General features: G+C 46.6%; 1 protein-coding gene across 6 annotated transcripts in view; it reads left to right on the top strand.

Annotated features, from left to right (window-relative positions):
• Ank1 (ankyrin 1) overlaps positions 1 to 20,141 on the top strand; it is a 132,151-nt gene that overhangs the window by 23,786 nt on the left and 88,224 nt on the right. For all 6 annotated transcript variants that reach the window (XM_042679429.1, XM_042679427.1, XM_042679426.1 and 3 more), the window contains exon 2: positions 6,920 to 7,021. In XM_042679429.1, coding sequence (XP_042535363.1) covers positions 6,920 to 7,021 — 102 coding nt within the window. The remainder of the gene's footprint in view (positions 1 to 6,919; positions 7,022 to 20,141) is intronic.

The raw sequence follows: 20,141 nt of genomic DNA, 5'->3' as shown, positions 1-20,141 counted from the left end.
AAAATTCTAGCAAAGGGAAGCAATTAAGAGGCACATGGCAAAAGATATACAGTGTTTTAGCAATGGAGGAGGACAGTGGCTGCCCACCTCTGGACTGACATTCCCTATTGGTATAGTAGCATTGGAATTGTCAGTTTTCTAGAGCATGCCTGTCCTCAAGTTCCATCCCCACTGGTGTTGGGAGCCTTGGGCCTGGAGAACGCTGTCTTCACGTGTGTGGGTGTGGGGATACACACATGTGCACGTTTTCATTCACATAGCAAGGAGTTATTTGCATTAGTACACAATCATTAGACTCACCTGTTGGACAACATTCTGGCCTTCCTATCTTTACTTAGCCTAGAGATTCCCAGGGACTTCTTTGTGGCTGTCAAGAACAGCTTACTTTCAATCTTGCATTTTCTACCCTTTGGGGGCATCTTCCACATTGTCTTTCTAGCACTGAGCATCTTGGGTTTTGAGCCTTGCCAATACTATTAGTGAAAGGAGTTTGAGTCAATTGGTGGCCCTGACTCTCCTTTCTGAGCTCAGGTTCTCCATCCATACAATAGTAACCGCACTGTTTACCTTATGGGTGGCCATGAGAGTTCCATAAGGAGATCTATCAGCTAATAAGTGGGAACAGCAAAGAGCATTGGTTGTCTGTACACTGTTACTTGAGACAGCATGAAAATGGGCTAGTGCTTTGAACAAGTAGCCTTGTGAACAAGCAGTGTTACCTGTTGCCCAATCACCCAGTGTGGCTTTTCCCGACCATTTCTCATCAGCCATAGTTGTGCCTACTTGTAACAATCCCTGATGCTTTTACCATCTGCTCCTGGAACGACCTCATGAAAGGTGGGGAGGTCTGAGGGCATAAACCTGGGCACGTGCTCCAGGACACGGCTGGGCTGGGGGTGGTATTTCTGCTGCCAGTCAGCAGGAGAGGGGAGGCATGCAATAGTTACACGCCTGCCGCGCTCTCCCCTGCCTCCATGCACGCAGTCTGCAACGGGCTGGCTCACCAGCCTCTCAGCACACCAAGGCAGAGCTCAAAACATGCAAATCGACCTCAGGACATAGACTTCCCAGAGCTCACCCTGGGCTCTCTGTAGGTCCGACGCCCATTCAGAAAGGCAGCCGGCGTGGCAGGAGGAAGGCAAGAGCGCCATGCAGCTGGGAGCTTCTCAGCTCCTTTGGCCCGGGGTGCCTTGCTGGTGCGGCTCGGGAGGCGGCTGTGCACCCGCCGGGCCATCGGTACCTGCAGCTCGGGCGGCCCCTCGGCGGGGCTCAGCCAGAGCTTGCTCCCTGAAGATTGCTTCTCATTAACTTTCCCATCGGAGGCGATGGTGGGGAGGATGGAGAGATCTGGCTAGCAGCGGGCTGGAGGACGGACTCCAGGGTCTGGGCGCCGGAGCCAGCGGAACGGGCAGGAGCCCGTATTTTTAGCCGGATGCCGCGTAACTCGTCCGCGCTCCCCGCGCCGCCCAGCAGATAACCGGGCCGGGTTCTCAGATTTCAGCCTGAGCGCCCGACGATGGCAGCGCGACCGGACAGGCCTGGGCCAGACCCTGCGGTGAGTGGAGCAGCTGCTGGCGGCCGGGTGCAGGGGGCCGCGGCGGTGCGGGGCGCGCCGAGCCTTCTGCTGCGGGCTGCGGCTGACCGCCGGCCGCTCGCGCCAACTTTTCCGGGGCGGGTGCGGGGACGCGCCAGGCCGCCCTTCTAGAAGCTGTCTCCCACCGGCGTCCAGCCGGCTGGTATAATCCAGAGGAAAATTCCTCCGGACAGACTATGGCCACAGAGGCCGAGGGCTGGACCTGGAGTTGGATAGGGGGCGCGCATCCCACCGAAGCTGCACCCCTTACCCGGGAAGGACCCTGCGGTAAATCCAGTCGTGGGGACGCCTTGGGCTAGGCCCTGGCTTGGGCAGTGTCACATCTGACCCTAAACTCTTAGAAATGTATCCTACCCCCCCCCCCCCCCACACACACACTCCCCTAGGGAGCAGGTAATGAATGGCTAGAAAGGAAGACAGAATTGCAGGGGGCCAGACAGAGCCCAGCTGTGAGTTATTGACCACGAGGTTGGGGAACTTGGCTGAAGCACACAGCAACAAATGTGTGTGTGTGTGGGGGGGATTAATAACAGGCAGGTTCTTCCCACCCCCACAAAAAATAAGCCTACCCTGGCTGTTCAAATGCCCACCACCCAGCTCGCCTTTAAGGCTGGGTGCACAAAGGGTCACTGGGGATTTCCTCAGGGCCTGCAAGTGTGTTAGGGTTGAAAGGATCGCCAGAATTCCCACTCTTAATTTTCATTCTATCTTGGCCAGACACGGTAGAGCTGATAGCCCAGCTTTCTGGGAAGAAAATTAACAAAAACAGATGGGAGAGTCAGAGTTTATTAATGTTTTGCCTAATGGGGGGATTAAAGGGACACACAGATACTTCCCCTGGAGCCCCCTCCTGGCAAAAGGGAGCCTAGAGGAAAACCTAAGGTGATGAGCTGGAACTCACACCCATCCATCCAAGCAGACAGTTTCACCTACCTGTCTTACATAGATGTGCCCCCAAGAAACCCTCAGACTCTCTTCCCAGGAGTTCTACCTTAATGAGTCTTGGGAAAGAGAGCTGCATATGCAGACCACCTTATTATAGCTGCTTAGAGATGGGGATGCTGGCTTAGTGGCTGCTCATCCATTCAGAGGGGAATTGTATGCTTAGGCCTTGAGAAAGAAAGCCTGATCTGTCCTGGGGGATACCCAGGCGCCCTCAGAGGAGGGTTAAAGAGGCCTGGATTCTCTTACCATCTGGAGAGAATCTACCTAACCCATGTGCCACAGGCATGCTGACATTTCGTACAAGCTTCTAGCCTCTCCCTCTCAAGACACTGGAGCCCCTAATCTGCTCATCCATTGCTACATTAACACCACACCATGCAGGAAGTGCACATGTAACAATATTTGGTTTCTGATCAGGGTTCATTCCTTCCAGAGTGTCCTTGGTAACTTGAGTCTCATGAAGAATTCTTTTCCCTTCCTTTTTCTTTCATTTCCTTCCTTCCTGCAGAAGGCGAGAGAAGGCTTCCACTAGCCAAAGCTAAACTTGAGGAGGAACCTTATGAGCACTCCAAAATGATAGAATAGTGAAAGGCTGACATGTATACTATCTAGATTCAAATCCCAGAAACCCACATAATAGTTGTATGACTTTGGACAAGTTACTTCTGGGTGAGTCAGTCACACATAACAAAATTTGGAGACTTCCAAGTAGGATGAATAGACTTGGAGAGGTCCAGCCACTCTGCTTTAATTTATCATAACTCAGAATTTGTTGTTGCTTTTCTGGGTAGTATTCACTCAGACAAATATAACCCTTTTCGCTTGTTTTTCAGACAGGGTCTCTGGGGGTTTTTTTGCCCAGGGCCAGCCTTAGAATATTATTCTTCTACCTGTATCTCCCATGGAGCTGGGATCATAAGTACACATTATTACACCTAGCTTGTTAGCTGAGATGGGGTCTCCTACATTTTTGCATGGGTCTTGCTCTGCCTCATTAGTAGTAAGGATTACGAGTATGAGCTACCATGCCTGGCCTACTCAAACATTTTAAAATGGGATACAATTATACGTACCTCACAAATTGCCATGAGGATTAAAATATGTACTGTTGGGAGCTGAGGGGAGGGAATGGAGCAATGGAAGAGGGCTCATCTAGCATCCCTAAAACTCTGGGCTCATCCCTAGCACAAAGGCAAACAACAATAAAAGATATCAGTAATATGTGTGGATCAATGACTACTATCATAATTTTACCATTATAATATAGAAACCAAAAAAAAAAACTGTTTAGCTGTCCTCAGTGAAATCCAAATTGGCTTCTGTTATCCTTGATTTATCTGCTTGTCTGACATGATTGGCTGCTTTGCTTCCAAAGCTACAGTGTCATTCGTTGATATCACATCTATTTTTATCCATCCATTCTCAGGTTTTTATCCCAAACCTGTTATTGTACTGCAAAAGACATTTCATTGGTTGGGACTTGTCTCTTTAACACTCTTAGTTTTGGGGAATAATGTGTTTTCCTTCTAGCTAGTTGCAGGCAGACATCCTTTGTGAATCAGCAGCCATAGGTATTTATCTGAGAGAGAGACCTTGAGTCTGATTTCTCTGGAATACAGGTCATACATGGGGACCAATGGACAGGTTGGCCCAGCCAGCTGTTGAGAGCTAAGGCCATTGGGCAGTGGCAGCCTTGGCCTTATAGACATGCATAGCTTTGTCGAAACCAACAGAAGATTTGGTCCCAGGCCTGAGAAATAAACAATCTGACTGGGAAGACACAACTTGCATAAATTCATTAGCTAGAGAGAGACATGTTTAAAATGATTTTGAAACAAAACTTTTGTCTTATGGATCCTAGGTTTGGAAACCGTGTCTAAGGGTAGCATCCTGCAGGGTTCCAATAGGACCTAGAAGGAAGAAAAAAGGAGCCAAGTGTCCAGGAAGTAACTAGGGCCAGACCAAATAGGACAAGAAAGAGGACAAGAAGGGGATATCCTGCCACATTGGTGGCAGTAAAGTATGAACATGGGTCATAACTTGTATCTGAGCTTACATGCTAGAGGAGGGAAGGGTGGCAGCAAGGAAGGAAGATCTAATATTGATGGTTCTTTTCTACCATGGTTCACTGTTAAATGCAAAGGTGCATAGCACAGAATTTCATTGTATAGCATTGTTGGAAAGTATGGCTGTGGATTTTGAGTCTTTTATGTTTAGTGTTTCGAGTCATCTATATATTAGTTTCCTGCACCGGCCATGACAAGTGTTAATACAAACTGGTAGCTTCAAAGAACAAAATTTCTTCTCCCATTCTAGAGGCTAGAAGTGCGAGTGACTGACTGTGTGCTGTGCAGAGCCATGCTTCCTCCTCAGGATTCAGGCTGAGGATCTTGGGCTCTCAGGAGACATCTGTTTCCATGGTTAAGGCTCTAAGCCCTCTACTTTCTGCCTCCAACTCTCTCCTTTTCTTTCTTGAAGGACACTTATCCATGGCTGTAAGGGTCAACCTAGGGAATCTAGATGATCTCATCTTAGGAGCCACAACTTAATTACAGCAGTAAGATCTCTTTCAAACAAGGGCAGTCACAGGCTACAGGGCTTACAATGTGCCTTGCCTTTTGGGAGCACATCATTTAGCACATCACCCATGCTCTGAAGATGTGACAGATGAGAGAGAGTGGCAATGCAGAGGAAGCCACTAGGTGAGGTCATCTGCAGGAACGGCAACACACACATTCACAAGTCATTCAACCTTTTGTGTATGTGATATTAGGGATTCAACTCAGGGCCTCATGTTTGCAAGGTAAGCACTCAGCCATTTGACTTGTGCCTCTAGCCCCTTTTTGCTTTGGTTATTATTTTTTTTGGGGGGGGGGGATCTGGTCGTGGGGCCTGAACTCTGGGCCTGGGCGCTGTCCCTCAGCTCTTCAGCTCAAGGCTAGCGCTCTACCACCTGAGCCACAGTGCCACTTCCGGCTTTTTTCTTTTTTGCTTATGTGGTGCTGAGGAATTGAACCCAGGGCCTCAGGCATGCAAGACAAGCGCTCTACCCCTGAGCCACCTCCCCAGCCCTGCTTTGGTTATTTTTGAGGTAGGATCTCACTTTATGCCCAGGGCTGTGATCCTCCTACTTGTTCTTCCCATTGCCAAAGGGGTGGGGGTGGGGGGAGAGATGATAGGCATTCAGCACTATACCCAGCTATGATGCTGTGACAGGGTCTTCACACTGCACCCAGCTGTTGTGCTTCCTTGCATCACTGGGATGACAAATACATGTAAACCACTTTGTCCAGCCATTGGTTGAGATGGAGTCTTGTGAGCTTTCTTTTTCCCAGGCTGGCCTCAAACCTCCTCCTCCAGGTCTCTTCCTCCAAAATAGGTAGGACTACAAGCTTGAGCCACTGCACCCAGGACACTTAGCCATGCTGACCTGATAAACTCAGCTTTGCACATCAAGTATTGTACTCACACTTTATGAAGTAAGCTATTTCATTGAAGCATCACAGGATATGAGAAAGGCCTTCCTGTCCCCAGTTTACAGATGAGAAGATGGATTTGAGAGCTACGCACTTTAAGGTGCTTGCTACAGTTAGGGCAGCTGCTGTGGCCTTGACCCCTTCATTCCTCCTGCGTTCATCTTCAGCAGCAAACTTTCCATTGTCCTTCTCTAGTTGTCATATGTTTAATGCAATCCAGCTCCCAAGGCAAGATCTTCACTCTCATCCCAGACATCTGACAGAGTATCTGATTGTTAAGAGCCAGACCTGGGAGGTTAAGTTTCAGAATTTCAGAGCTGTACTAGCCTGTGTGTCCTGCTGTGCCTCTTATCTCTGGGGAAGCCTACAGTCTACATCTGTGTCTGTGAGCCCGCACAACATGCACATGTGGCTGTATATCACCTGTGAAATGCAACAAGGTTGGGCTGATGGCAAAGCATAAGCCTTGTATCAAGAGCTGAGCTTACTTCCTTCTCTGGCCTCCTTCACAACTCACTGGAGCCTGGGCCTAGGTGAGCCCTTGCAGAATCTACAGCAATATATGAGCCTTGAAATCTAGAAGCAGTGAGTTCTGACCCTGCTGAGCATTTTCTGTATGAACAGGAGCAGGATTCTCTCAAAGGCTGGTTCCCCTGCCACTCCCCACCCCCGCGGTCCTGGTCAAGAATGTTTGATTATGAAATCCTCAAAGAATGGGAGCACACCTCCCATTCTGGGCCCCAGAACAGTCCAGCTGAGGGCCCAAGGGAACTCATATGCCTGAGGATATTGTGGACAAGGTGTTCTAACTGGAGAGTAGAATAACTGCTGCCATGGCCTGGGGCACAAAGAACCTTAAGATCGTTAACAATGGAGACACTCATAGCCTATTGTTTTCCCATAGGCCGATGCGGCCACCAGCTTTCTGAGGGCAGCTCGATCTGGCAACTTGGACAAGGCTCTGGACCACTTGCGGAATGGGGTGGACATTAACACTTGCAACCAGGTAAGTAATGGAGACAGACATGTTCTTTTTAAAAAGCAGCTCCTGTTTGGTGTCATTTCCTGAGAGCTCTGAAACTGTGTTTCTCACCTTTTCCCAGAATCTCACACCCCAGGGATTTTTGCCATCTGAGGCCAAATCCACACCTACTCAGAGGGATGCTTCCCCCTTTGGGTATACACTACTGAGGCCATAATCCAATCCTCTTTTGCCCCTTCCCTTAGAAATTGTGTGGGTCCCTGACCTCACTCTAGCAGATGTGGCTTTTGAAAGTAGATGGGAGGAAGGGACTTTGAAGAAGTCTGTATTTGTGTGGACATCATGCCTCCTTTGTCCACCAGCAACCTTACAAGTCCTGGCAGTGAGCTGGGAAAAGGCAATTGGGGCTGTGCTCCGTGTAGAGGATGGAAGATGAAGCCTGACTCGGGATGCAGTGGCTTGCTTGGCTGGCTCATGACCCATGAGCCAGGGGCCTGATCTCAAACAGGGCTGGAAGGAAACCGAATGTGCTTGGGGTGATCTGTGCACTATCTTAACAGAGAAGAACCAGGCCTCGGGAGAGGGAGCAGTGTAGGGCTTAGCCAGTGGATTACTGACTTGTTTGGGTTTTGTTGTTGCTCTTTAATAACCAATTGAGTTAGGTACATATGTTAACTCAGTGTCTAATTTAGAATAACTGGACCAATTGTAACTTTATTTATTTATTTATTTTTTTTTATCGTGAGAGTACCGTACAGAGGAGTTACAATTACATAGGCAAGATAACGAGTACACTTTTTATAAGCATTGTTGCCTCCTCTTTGTTTCCCCTTCCCATCCCTTCCCATACTCCCCCCTCCACCTACCCAATCCCCCCCCCCCCACCAAAGTTGTAAAGTTCTTTTTTCGATATAATGACTTGTACATCTCATTATTGCAATGGGTCCACCTGTATCCCTCAATTGTAACTTTTTAAAGCTTATTATCTTTAAGTAGTTGCATGAAGGAGTTGCCATTTAACAAAGAAGTTTATGAATACAATATATCTTGATCAATGTCACTCATTTCAACTTTCTCATCCATTCTTCCCCTACCACGCTTTCCTCACTTTTATTAATTTTGTAGGATATACACTGGATTCTTTTTTTACACTGGATTCTTGTCTGTATCTCCTCCCCCCCCTTCCCTACTTCATTCATCTACTCCTTTTCCCTTGACCCTATCCCACCCCCCTTTCGAGTACTCACTTGCTGGTGTTTTATTTTGCTGAACTTTGATTTTGGCTTTCTTTTTTTGTTGTTGGTGGTCGTGGGGCCTGAACTCTGGGCCTGGACGCTGTCCCTCAGCCCTTCAACTCAAGGCTAGCACTCTACCACTTGAGCCACAGCACCACTTCTGGTTTTCCAAGTAGTTTATTGGAGATAAGAGTTTCATGGAGTTTCTTGCTGGGGCTGGCTTTGAACCACGATCCTAAGATCTCAGCCTCTTGAGTAGTTAGGATTACAGGCGTGAGCTACTTGTGCCTGGCTTTTGATTTTTGGTTTTCTAAGGAATTATACTATTTGAGATCTCAATCTACCATATTCCAGTTAATGTTTATATATACTTGCATACCACCCAACATATTTAGTTATGAGTTTATAAGCCAAATCTGGCTTCCACATATAAGAGGAAATATGGATCCTTTGTCCCTCTCTGGGCCTGACTTACTTCACTTACATAATTTTCCCCATGTTCTTCCAATTTCTTTATAAACGGTATACTATCATTCTTTCTAATGGATGAGTAAAATTCCATTATGCATGTATGTGTGATATATTCCTGATTAATTTGTCCATAGAGGAGCATCTGAGCTGATTCTATACCTTGGCTATGGTGAGTTGTGCTATAGTAAACATGGTGCTTGTGGCTTTACTGTATCCTAGTTTGTAATATTTTAGGTAAATACCAGGAGTAGAATTGCTGGATCATAGGGTAGTTCTATGTTTAAGTTTTTGAGGAACCTCCATATTGCTTTCCAGGGCAGTTAAACAAGTTTACATTCCCACCAACAGTAGTAGTAGGGTTCCCTTTTGGCCACATTCTCTCCAGTATCTGTTATTGTTTGTTTTCTTGATAATGGCCATTCTAACTAGAGTAAGGTGGAATCTCAATCCTTATAGATCATCTTGTACCAGCATCAATTCAAAATGGATTAAAGACCTCAATGTAAGACCTGAAACCATGAAACTATTACAGGTAGGAGTCGGGGAAACAGGGTTCCTGGGCACAGGTAGAAACTTTCTGAGTAGACCCAGAAGTACAGCAAATCAAAGAAAGACTGGATAAATGCAACTACATCAATTATTTTTTGTCAGTTGTGGGGCTCGAACTCTGGGCTTGAGTGTTGTCCCTGTGCTTTTCAGCTCAAGACTACCACCCTACCACTTGAGCCACAGCACCACTTCTGGTTTCTTGGAGATAGGAGTCTCACAGACTTTCCTGCCCGGGCTGGCTTTGAACTGGGATCCTCAGAACTCAGCCTCCTGAGTAGCTAGGATTACAGGTGTGAGCCACCGGCACCTGATGGACTGCATCATATTTAGAAGTTTTTTTTTTTCAGGGCAAAGGACATAGCCAACAAGCTAAAAAGACAGCCTACAGGGGTTGGAAGTATGGCCTACTTGGTAGAGTGCTAGCCAATGAGCAAAAGTGGCTGCAACTACAGAGTTTGAGTCCCAGTCTTGGACCAGTTAAAAAAAAAAAAAGAAAAACACAACCTACAGAATGGGAGAAGACTTTTTCCAGCTACACAAGAGATAATGGCTGAATATCTAGAATGTACAGAGAAGTTGAAACATAAAATTCTCAAAAAATCCAATAACCCAATTAGTAAATAGGCTAATGAGCTAAAGAGAATCTTCTCAGAAGTAAAAATGGCCAATAGACACGTGAAAAAATGCTCAACATCTCTAGCCATAAAAGAAATGCAAATCAAAACAATTATAACTTTTTGATTAAATCATCTTAACCATTTTCACGATTGTTTTTAGGTGTGCTGAAATAGATCTGACTTCACTATTCTTTACTACCTAGTTTGCTTATGCTAGGCACATTTCCTTTGCAAATGATCTGCCACCACCACGCTATGGAATTCTGCATTCACATGGCCAGTGAAGCTCTGTCCCCACTAGAAAACAGCTCCTCCTTCCCCCACTCCAGCCCCTGGCTGCCCTTCTACCTTCTGCTCTGAGATTTTGGTGTCTCTGGAGACTCCTAGAAGTTGCATCCTAGCTGCATTCAGACTGGCTTCTCTCATTAGCAGTTTAGTCACAGTTCTTCCGCACTGTAGAAGCCTGGATGATAGCTTCAGGCTAAGAGAAATACATTTCCAGGATGCAGGTTGCCTTTTTCATGGGTAGTGTGCTTCTATCCCCTGTCCCTCCAGGCCCTGTTGAAAATGTAGAATGCAACCTGCTCTTTCTCAGAGTCGATATTCCATTAGATTTGTGTTGGTCTTTTGGCTGAAAGAAGGCACAGTAGAAGGCTCAGAGAGGGGCAGGCAGCTGAGATGCATTTTTGAAGCAGAGCCATGACCATGGCTGGAGGACATGATTGGAGGTGCAGTATGAGTCTGGATTTGGGAATGCAGGCTGGATGGGGAGAAGCCAGCCTCCTCCCTTTCTTTACCTCCCATCCCACCCAGAAGTACCAACTCCCACATGCATGGTCAGAGCCTTCACTGTGATTGAACCATGACCCTGATAGATAGTAAAACATGCCTGCAGATAGAAACTCTGTACTCATTGCTTTGGGGGAAGGAGGTAGAAGCAGAAAGGTGAGGACAGATGACAGTCCTGCTGTGCCACTGTGTGGGACCGGAAGAAGCCCCAAGCACCTTCCACCATACCCCAGAAGCTGCAGCACAAGTTGCAGTGCTATCCTCTACCAGGGGAGGGCGTTACACTCCTCCCTCTCTTCCCTGGCCAGCAGGGTAAGTTCTGAAGTTTGGTCCATGCTTACCAGAGAAAAGTGACCCTCAGTTGCCTTCTGAAGTGTACAGCTCCAGCTTTCTGAGGAAGCTATTTAGCTGAATGGTGACAGTTGAGCATAGAATTCCTGAGCCAGGACTCATTTTCTATATGAACCATCAAGGGGATGGCTTTGCTAGATTGATCTGTGGATGTGCCTACCCAGTCCCTTGGGTTCCTGGGCACTTTTGGCTCAGAGCAGCAGGTGACCAGGGACTATGCTTTTTTTTTTTTTCTGTCATGGGGCTTGAACTTTGCTTGGGCACTGTCCTTGAGCTTTTTTCATTCAAGGCTAGTGCTCTACCACTTTGAGCCACAGCACCACTTCCAGTTTCCTGGGGTTAAGTGGAGATAAGAGTCTCACAGACTTTCCTGCTTGGGCTGGCTTGGAACCATGATCCTCAGAGCTCAGCCTCCTGAGTAGCTAGGATTACAAGCGTGAACCACTAGAGGCCGGCTCTATGCACTTTTTTTTGACAGCATGGACTGGCTCTAGCCTCAGCTCCAGACCTCCATCCTAACTGCCCTCAGGATCATTTAGAGACCCAGCTGCATGGAGGAAGTGTAGGAAAAGGGAATATAGACCTACTGTTCTCAAGTGCCTGCTGCCTGCTTGTCCCAGAGGTCCCAAGAACTGGACTTTTGTTGTCTATGTCTTGGGCTGGTGACTATGCAGCTGCAGGTGACCATGGGTGGCTGGCTGTCCCTGGAAAGGAGCAGGGTGGAATGGCCAGAGCCTCCCTGGCTGTGCAGGGTAGTTCAGTTCCTACTTTAGAGGGGAGAGGAGAGTGCTAGGGAAGGCACAGTAGCTAAACTGGGCCTTAAGTGAAGGCAAGAACTGCTGTTTTCTGATGGTCAGAGGGCCAGCCTCCTAATGACCCCTGGAGCTTTTCATCTCCTCCATGAAGTTTGCACTCACTGTTTGAGACAATAACACTAGGTTTTAGTCCTGGGCGCAAGACTGGGGGTCTTTGGAGTCTCTGTACTGTGATGGAACTAGCATTACCCTACCCATGCTCCTCAATAAGTCCCCCACATTCTCCCATGTGGCCCTGTGGGCAAAGAGCCAGGGCTGCTGCCAGGGAGGAAGGAAGTAATTACTCCAGGAGTATGGCAAGAGGAGCTCTCTGTTTATATAAGCAACATGAATATTTGGGCAGCTTCCTTTTTTACAGAGGTTATATCTATTAATTTTATTATCATCATTATTCTGTTTATAGAAGACATGACTGCCTAAGTGCACACAGGCACTGACCTCTCCCACCCAGTGTCTTTACATGAGTGCTGGCTCTTTTATTCACCAATTGTATAAAGCATCAGTGTTTTACAACATGTTTTACAACATGTATCTGGCTTCTACCTGTGCCTCTCCATACACATGCAGAGTCCTTGACTGCAGTGATGAGAAAGAAGAGTAAAAGAATCCCTGGCCCTCTGCCTTCATAAGATGCAGCCTACTGGCAATGAGAGCTGATCATCAGATAACTCCACAAGGAGATATGCAACACCTAATCTAAGTTAGGTACCAATCAGGAAAAGTCTAAAATATTCTGAGAAAAGGTAAGATGCATGATCTAGAGTCAGATATCAGAGATGAGTTGAAGGGATGGGCAGGGTTCAGTGAGGTGAAAGAAGTGCATTCTAATCCAAAGAATAGCCATTCAAAGTCCCAGAGGCAGGAAAAAGAACAGAGTTTAAAGGCCCAGAACAGAGAGCAAAGGGGATTAGATGAGGTAAAACTACAATCAAGCTGGAATTTCCAGTGTTCAGCAATTGGGACAATATACCCTTAGGTATATACCCTTTACTCGTGTGTGTGTGTGTGTGTGTGTGTGTGTGTGTGTGTGTGTGTATGTGTGTGTGTGTGTGTGTGTGTGTATTAGCCCTGTAGTTGCTGATTCAGGAAAAGGGACAGAGTTGGGCCAGGGAAGCAGATATCAGTAGTAGCAAAAAGCTGGAGACATTGGCTGTTAACCAAGACGAACAGAGATATTTTAGTAGTGAACAACTGTATCAGTGTGTCCTGATTAAAAATGTCTCCTGTAGAAGCTGTGTTAAGGATCTGATCATTATCCTGAGAGCAGAGGCAAGTGAAGAATGAGCCTAGCACAGGAGTACCATGATGAGGATGTGCTGTAAACTGCACCACCATCTTCTGTTGAGAAAACAGATGAAGGGTACAGAGGTTATATAAGAGTAAGAGAGATGACTGTGGAGAAGGAGCAAAGCCAGAGGCCTGACGATGGTGGTGTTGGGGAAAGAAGACTTCAAGAACAACCCTCTGAGCTTGATCTGTGCATGTGGAGGGAAGGCCATGCTCATGGCTAGATGTGGATGTGACATGGAGGAAGGAATGAGTCATGAGCTGGCCAAGGGCAGGGGGTGGGGTGGGGTGTGGCATTCCTGAGTTCCTGAGGAGGATCCTGCCAAGCTTGAAGGCAGATGGACAACAAGCAAGAGGTTATTTGACCCTGGAACCCAAAGATAAGCAGCCTTCCAGGGTGTCAAGTGCTGCATTGACAAATGCAGGGAATGGAGGCAGGTAATGCAGCAACACCTGGGTGGCTGTGGAGCCACTTCCCTGTGGCATTTAGGGAGCACCTGCCTTATGCCAGCTTCTGTTCTAGGTACTGAGAAGCTAGACAAAGTAGATGGGCTGTGATCTCTTGTGTTTATGCTGATAGAGGAGATTGTCACCAACCATGGAACCAAGAAACATGTAACGGCTTGTGAGAAACACCATAGAGAAAGCAAAGACGCAGTCATTAGGGAGGTCGCCTGAGAGAATTGGAAGAAGAAAGGGAGAGAGACATGTGGTATTTGGGAACATCATTCATGGAAGAAGGGATAGAAGTGCAAAGGCGCTGAGCAAGTCAGGAGAAGCTTGGTTTGACTGGGGAGCAGCTGGAAGGATGGTGGGAAAAGCAGTAAGGACCCAGCACTGGTGCCTCACATGATAATCCTAGCTACTCAGGAGACTGAGATCTGAGGATTGCAGTTCAAAGTCCGTGAGACTCTTACCTTCAAGAAAAGAGGTGCTGTGGCTCAAGTGGCAGAGTGCTTGAACAAAAAATCTCAGGGACAGTCCCCAGCCCCTAATTTTCACGCATGTTCACGGCTGAGAAGGGTTTATGAACAGGGTGAGAACTTGTCTTGACTCTAGGGGAGGTCTCTGTTCTGTAAGAGAGGCTTGACCTGCTCCCTCAGCTGTAGTGTGACTGACACAGAGTAGCTCAGAGCTGCACTGGCAGGACACAGCCTGGAGGCTTACTAGGGCACCAAGCGGAACCCACAGTAGCTTTGGGTAAGAGGTGGTAATCAAGGCAGGAAGCCAGAGGATTTGCACCTAGAGCCTGGAGTAGTTGCCCTGGAGCTGGTGGTCTCCAGATATATGAGGTGGGAGGCCATAGTGTGTCCTTCTTGCCATCCTAGTGATGACGTAACAAGGGTCTGTTGGTTCAAGTTGCAGCTCAAAAGCCACTGCAAAGATGTCAGTGGCCCTATAGCTTGAATACTCTGTCCATATACATGGCCCCTCTCCTGCTGCTCATGGTGCTGCCACCATGCATGGCCTCTTGAGCACAAAAGGACCAAGTCCATACCCACTGGCCTTTGCTCTCACACAGTATGGGGAGGGGTAGGAATGCCAGCCAGATGCTCTGATACTTTTGAATGAATAGTGAGGTGATTTTGCTCACACTGATCCTGGCTTTCCATGTTCAGCTTCAAGAGTTTGATGACAAGTGAATCAAAATATTTTATTGTGGAAACCACGATAATTAAAAGGTAATTTCTGAGCTGGGTGCTAGTGGCTCATGCCTTCACTCCTAGCTACTTGAGAGACTGAGATCTGAGGATCCTGGTTCAAAGCCAGCCTTGACAGGAAAGTCTGAGATTCTTATCTTCAATTAACCAGCAAAAAGCCAGAAGTGGAGCTGTGGCTCAAGTGATAGAGCACTTAGCCTTGAGCAAATGAGCTAAGGGACATTGCCCAGGTCCTGAGTTCAAGCCTCAGTACCAGGAAACAAAAATCTACTTTCTGTTCCAGGCATGGGAGTCCAGGCCTCTGTTAGCAGCTTGAGGCATAAGTAGGCCCTCTTACTTATGATCTGAGGCCTGCCTCCAGTCAAAACCACAAGACCCTATCTGAAAAATAAAGCAAAAAGGCTGGAGGTATGGCTTAGGTGACAGACCACCTTCCTAAAGCCGGGAACCCTGAATTCAAACACTAGTACTATGAAAACAAAAGACAACTTACTTTGTGGGATGAGATCACTGGTGATGTCTCACAGAAGTTGGCAAGGTGAGAGGAGCAGGAAGAGCCATGAGAGCCCCTTTGCCACTCGCTCCTGGAGGGCTCAGTTCCAAGAAGCCTCCCGAACCCAGTTCTGTTCTTCAGATGCCAGCAAATACAGCCTTACTCGGCTTTCCTGAGTAAGGAAAGAAAGTTCCTACAACCCCAGGGGAGAATTCTCCACCAGAAGAGGGACCCAGTGGCAGAAAAGAAAACAGGGTTTCCCAATCATCCTCATCCCCTTGCCCCCTTGGCCTGTGTTTACTTTTCTTCTGTGCACATGCTACTGCCTAGATTATGTGCATTTGTGTGTCTGCTTGTTTACTTTTCTCAGGTCCACTAAAATGTAGATACTCCCAGGGAAAAGGACTTGGCCCTAATCAGAACTCTGTGAAGACCCTCCCTGGCACATTGCAGATGCTCATAAAACTGGTCAATAGACAAGTGACAAATTCTGTAACAACAAATGAACAAATATATGTTTAGTCCACCTAGCACTAGACTACACATATCACTTTGGACGGCATAGCTCAACAATGCAAGCTCAGGATGATGGCTCAGATGCTGCCTCGGCCCTCAGTCAAGTATTCAATGATATCTGCTGCTGTATCCAAAAGTTCAAGCCTGTGAACGATCACAAGAATATGAGGATTTTTCAATGTCAACACACCACCGTCCCAGCCCCATGATACCTCCTAAATTCCCACATGTACCTAGCTGGCACTTGTTTATCTGGGAGGGAAAGGATTTTCGGCATTTTGAGCAGGTGGAACACATAACCAATAACTTTTGCTGCAGAATAATCTTTTCAACAAAAGCCACATGCCAAGTCTTCTAACCAGGATTTGTTGGGCTCTGGTGACTGTGATAATTATGACCTTTCCAAGTTACAAGGTTTGAGAGCTTAGAGGAGATCATGGCTTTCACCATTTACTTGGAAAAGCAAGGTCTACATGTTATTCTGAGTGTATTACAAGCTTTAGGACTTTCAATTTGGTGATGTGGATGTAAGAAGGCCCACATGAGCTAGACATGGTAGTGCACAACCTGTAATCCCAGCACCCAAGAAACTGAGGCAGAAGAAGCAAGAGTTTGAGGCCAGCTGGAGCTACAGAGCAAGACCCTATTTTTTTAAAAACATGATATACATAAAGTTTCTGAGCTCATTTTCTCCAAAAATGCATTCCAATGACCTATATACCATACTAGAGAATTAGATTAACAAAGGTAAATTCATTCCCTGTTGCCAAAGAACTCATGAAGGGACACTTGACTTGTAGATAGAGGTTCCAGACTCAGTGTTCCACAAAGCACACAGAGGATGTGCTGCAGGATGTTTTCCCGAGAGCCACATGTTATGACAAGCTCAGGGCAAGGACAGGTGAATACATCCCAGTGTCTGCCTGATCACAGTAGTTTCTGGTCTGGGGAGAGTGGCTGATACACCAATGAATCAGAGAAGGGTCTTGAGGGAGAATTCATCTCTGGATGAAGAAACAGGAAGCAGGAACCACAGGGAGAAAGATTAAGCCTCCAAAGTGGGAGTGGGGAAGGGCTAAGGATGGGACTCAGTGGCCTGAGTGTGCAAAGGGAGTGAGCATGGGTGCATATAGGGTCCATGAAGATAGAGAGTTTGGAGCTATAGGATATATGGGTGATAGTTCCTTAGGAGCTATTGACAGCCATAGAAATGGCGTTGAAGCTCCTGAGTCTATAATTCTGTCTGCAACTTCTGTTCTATGAAGATGGGGTTAGGACCTGCTGCCTGTGTGCAGCTGTGAAATAATGATAAGGACAGAACATATCCCAGCAACCTCCATGGGGGACAAAGATCCTGAGGCATGAATTTAACTTAGACAAGCAGTGGGGTGGCCTTGTACTCTGGAACCTTCCGAAGTTCTGATTCCCCCTAGGAAAGATATTACTGAAAAATGCAGGCCTTGGAAACCTCCATCTTGTGAGTTGTTAGATAAATCAGAATTTATTTAAAAGTAGACAAATAGCCAGGCACCAGAGGCTCATGCCTGCAATCCTTGCTGCTCAGGAGTCTCAGTTGGAAGCCAGCTCAGACAGGAAAATCCATAAGATTATATCTCCAGTTAACCAGAAAAAGTGAGAAGTAGAACTGTGGCTTGAGTGATGGAATGACAAATGAGCAAAAGAAAACAAGTAAGAACACAAAGTCCTCAGTTCAAGCCCCAATACTGGCATGAAAAATAAAATATAAATGGGTAATTTTTTATTTAAACAACTCTCCATTCAATGCTCATCTTGCTAATTGTAAGGACTAGCTGACAGTTGCAAAATAAGTAGGAGGGAATCAACATGCCTCATCATTACACACAACACCTCTGGGTGTCTCCGCTCCACTGTCCCTAGCCATGACCACTGTGAATGTTCACTTCTCCCTTGGGAAGTAGACACAGTAGATATTTGGCCAGTGAGGCTGAGAGAGGAAAATAATCATACGGCAGGCTGAGCCCAGCAGTAATAACTGCCAGCTGAGCCTGCACTGCATTACACCACACTGCACCAAGCTCCACAGATGGATCAGAAACACCGCAGAGACTGCTGTGCTGTGCCTCGGGGCTGCCTGCCCTAGCATCGCTTCATTTTCCCTTCCTTTGAAATAAAGAAAGCTTTAAACAGTTACATAAAGATGTCATTTGTAGCGACCACAGAGACATCTCCAGGATGCTGGGGAAAAGAGTAATATACATTTGTCTGGAGCAATCTGGAACCCATTGCAAGATAAATATATATTCTCCAGACTCTACTGTATGGTCTGAGAGCTGTGACTTTACAGTGTAGTTGTCTTAGTGGTGAGACTATGAGAAAAGAGGAGTATGTATGCAGCAGGTTGCACAAATATGCATTGAATTCTGTACACTCTAGTACCAGAGGTACTAGCCTGGAACCTGGTACACAGACTGTTTTGAGGTTCTAAAGAAAAATGGAACCTCAAAAAACCCAGGACTGTGTGGTAGATATAAAGGCAGTTAAGTGTACTTTTCAGTAAGTTATCCCTAAGTTCCTTGGGAATGTGGACAAGAGAGCTGTTGTTTGGGTGGGGAGGGGCAGAAAATAGGACAATATGTGGCCAGGCATGAGGAAGGGAGACTCCCCAGGAAAAGTGGCCCTTGATTGGGGGGCTTGGAGGAGACAGACCTCCCTGAAAGAGAAAGTGTTACGGGCAATGCTTCTTTGGAATAGAACTAAAATGAAATTATAGTGCCTTGAGTTTTGGAATTTTTTCTTTATTGGTTCCAGGGATCTGGATACACATATTTATTTTTTATTATCTTCAACTGCACATAGGAGTTGCCATTTAACAAAGCAGTTTATGAATACAGTGCATTTTGATGAACCACCCTTTCAACATGCTTACCCATCCTTCCCCTACCTCCCTCTCCTTCATTCAATGAGTTGTAGATTCTTTAGTATCAACTTTTTCCCCTCATTTTTGACAAGCATGTCTCTGATGTTAATAGTTTCATTTTTAAACAACAAAGTTAATGTATGCTTTTTGCTTTAAAAAAACAAACTGTGCAGAAATGTATTAAATCTAAAAGTCACTTCCAGCCACCCCAGCCCCACAAATCAGTAAACAGCCTAGGTGGGAATATTGTCATGCTTCCTTCTATACATAGAAACACATATGCTAACTGTTCTACAGGTGGCTGCTTTGATTCTTGGGTTGTGGAGCTAGGAGGAAGCCAGATGGTCAGAGTAAGTCTATCATTTTGGAAGGGTAGGGCACCAGTACTGGGGCTTGAACTCAGAACCTGTGTGCTCTTCCTGAGCTTTTTTGCTCAAGGCTAACATTCTACCACTTGAGCCACAGCTCCACTTTTTTGCTTTTTTTGCTGGTTACTTGGAGGTAGGGGGTCTTACAGACTTTTCTGACTGGGCTGGCTTTGAAGCAGGATCTTCAGTTCTTGGCCTCTTGGGTTGCTAAGATTACAGGCTTGAGTCTGTCATTTGAAGATGCACAGCCCAAGGCCTAAGAAAGTGGAAGATCAGACTTCTACTCAGTCATCTTTCTCTAAACCCACTGCCCTGCCCTGGGAGCTCTGGTTCTTTTCCTAAAGGAAGATGAAGATCTCGGACAGAACCTTTCTAGTGCATGGGAGATATTCTTAGCAGCTGAGCTCAATTTCAGAGCTCATTCTCTCATTAAGTTGAATTCGCACTTCCTCCTGCTCTGCTCCCAAAGGGCCCTACAGCCTAGCCTCTGTGGTGGGTTTACTTTGCTTCAAGTGGCTAGATTTGAGAATGTGAGGGCTGCAAGCTTTGTCAGAGTAGAGAGAAGGTGATCCAAGGTCGACTTATCTCCTGGCAGAACTTGGAAATTGTTGAATCCTGGCTTTTTCTTTTGCTCTTTTTTTTTTTTAAGATAATGAAAAGGATTACAGTGTTTTTCCTCCTGTGAGTATCTAGTAAATGATGAATCTTAAGAGCTACCTAGGTAGAGAGCTAAATTTAGACTGCAATAAAGGGAAAGAGGGAAAATGCTTAGAGCTGGCTTGTTCCTTTCCATCTGGCCTCCTCTCCTGAGTTTACACAGTCTGATCTGGTCTGTCTCTGTTGCAGTTGTCCCTGTCCCTAGGTGAATACAGCCTCAAAGAAAGATGGACAGGGTAATTTCCTGCCAGGGATAACAGCTGCTTTGGATCTATCTGGCTCTTGATTCATTGCATCCTAAGAGCATACATTTTAAGCAGACCTTTCCCACTCAGCGGTCTCAGAGAGCTGTGTTATCTGGAGTTAAAAACAAACAAAACCAGCTTGTAGTGGGCTGGCCCCTGAAGCATATGAATGAGTCCTCTGGAGGAGGTGT

The sequence above is a fragment of the Dipodomys spectabilis genome, unplaced genomic scaffold (genome assembly GCF_019054845.1).
Source record: "Dipodomys spectabilis isolate Male_0828 unplaced genomic scaffold, ASM1905484v1 ptg000052l, whole genome shotgun sequence".
Classification (NCBI taxonomy): Eukaryota; Metazoa; Chordata; class Mammalia; order Rodentia; family Heteromyidae; genus Dipodomys; species Dipodomys spectabilis.
The sequence above is the reverse complement of the archived record's forward strand: the minus strand, read 5'-3'. Positions and strand labels throughout refer to the sequence as shown.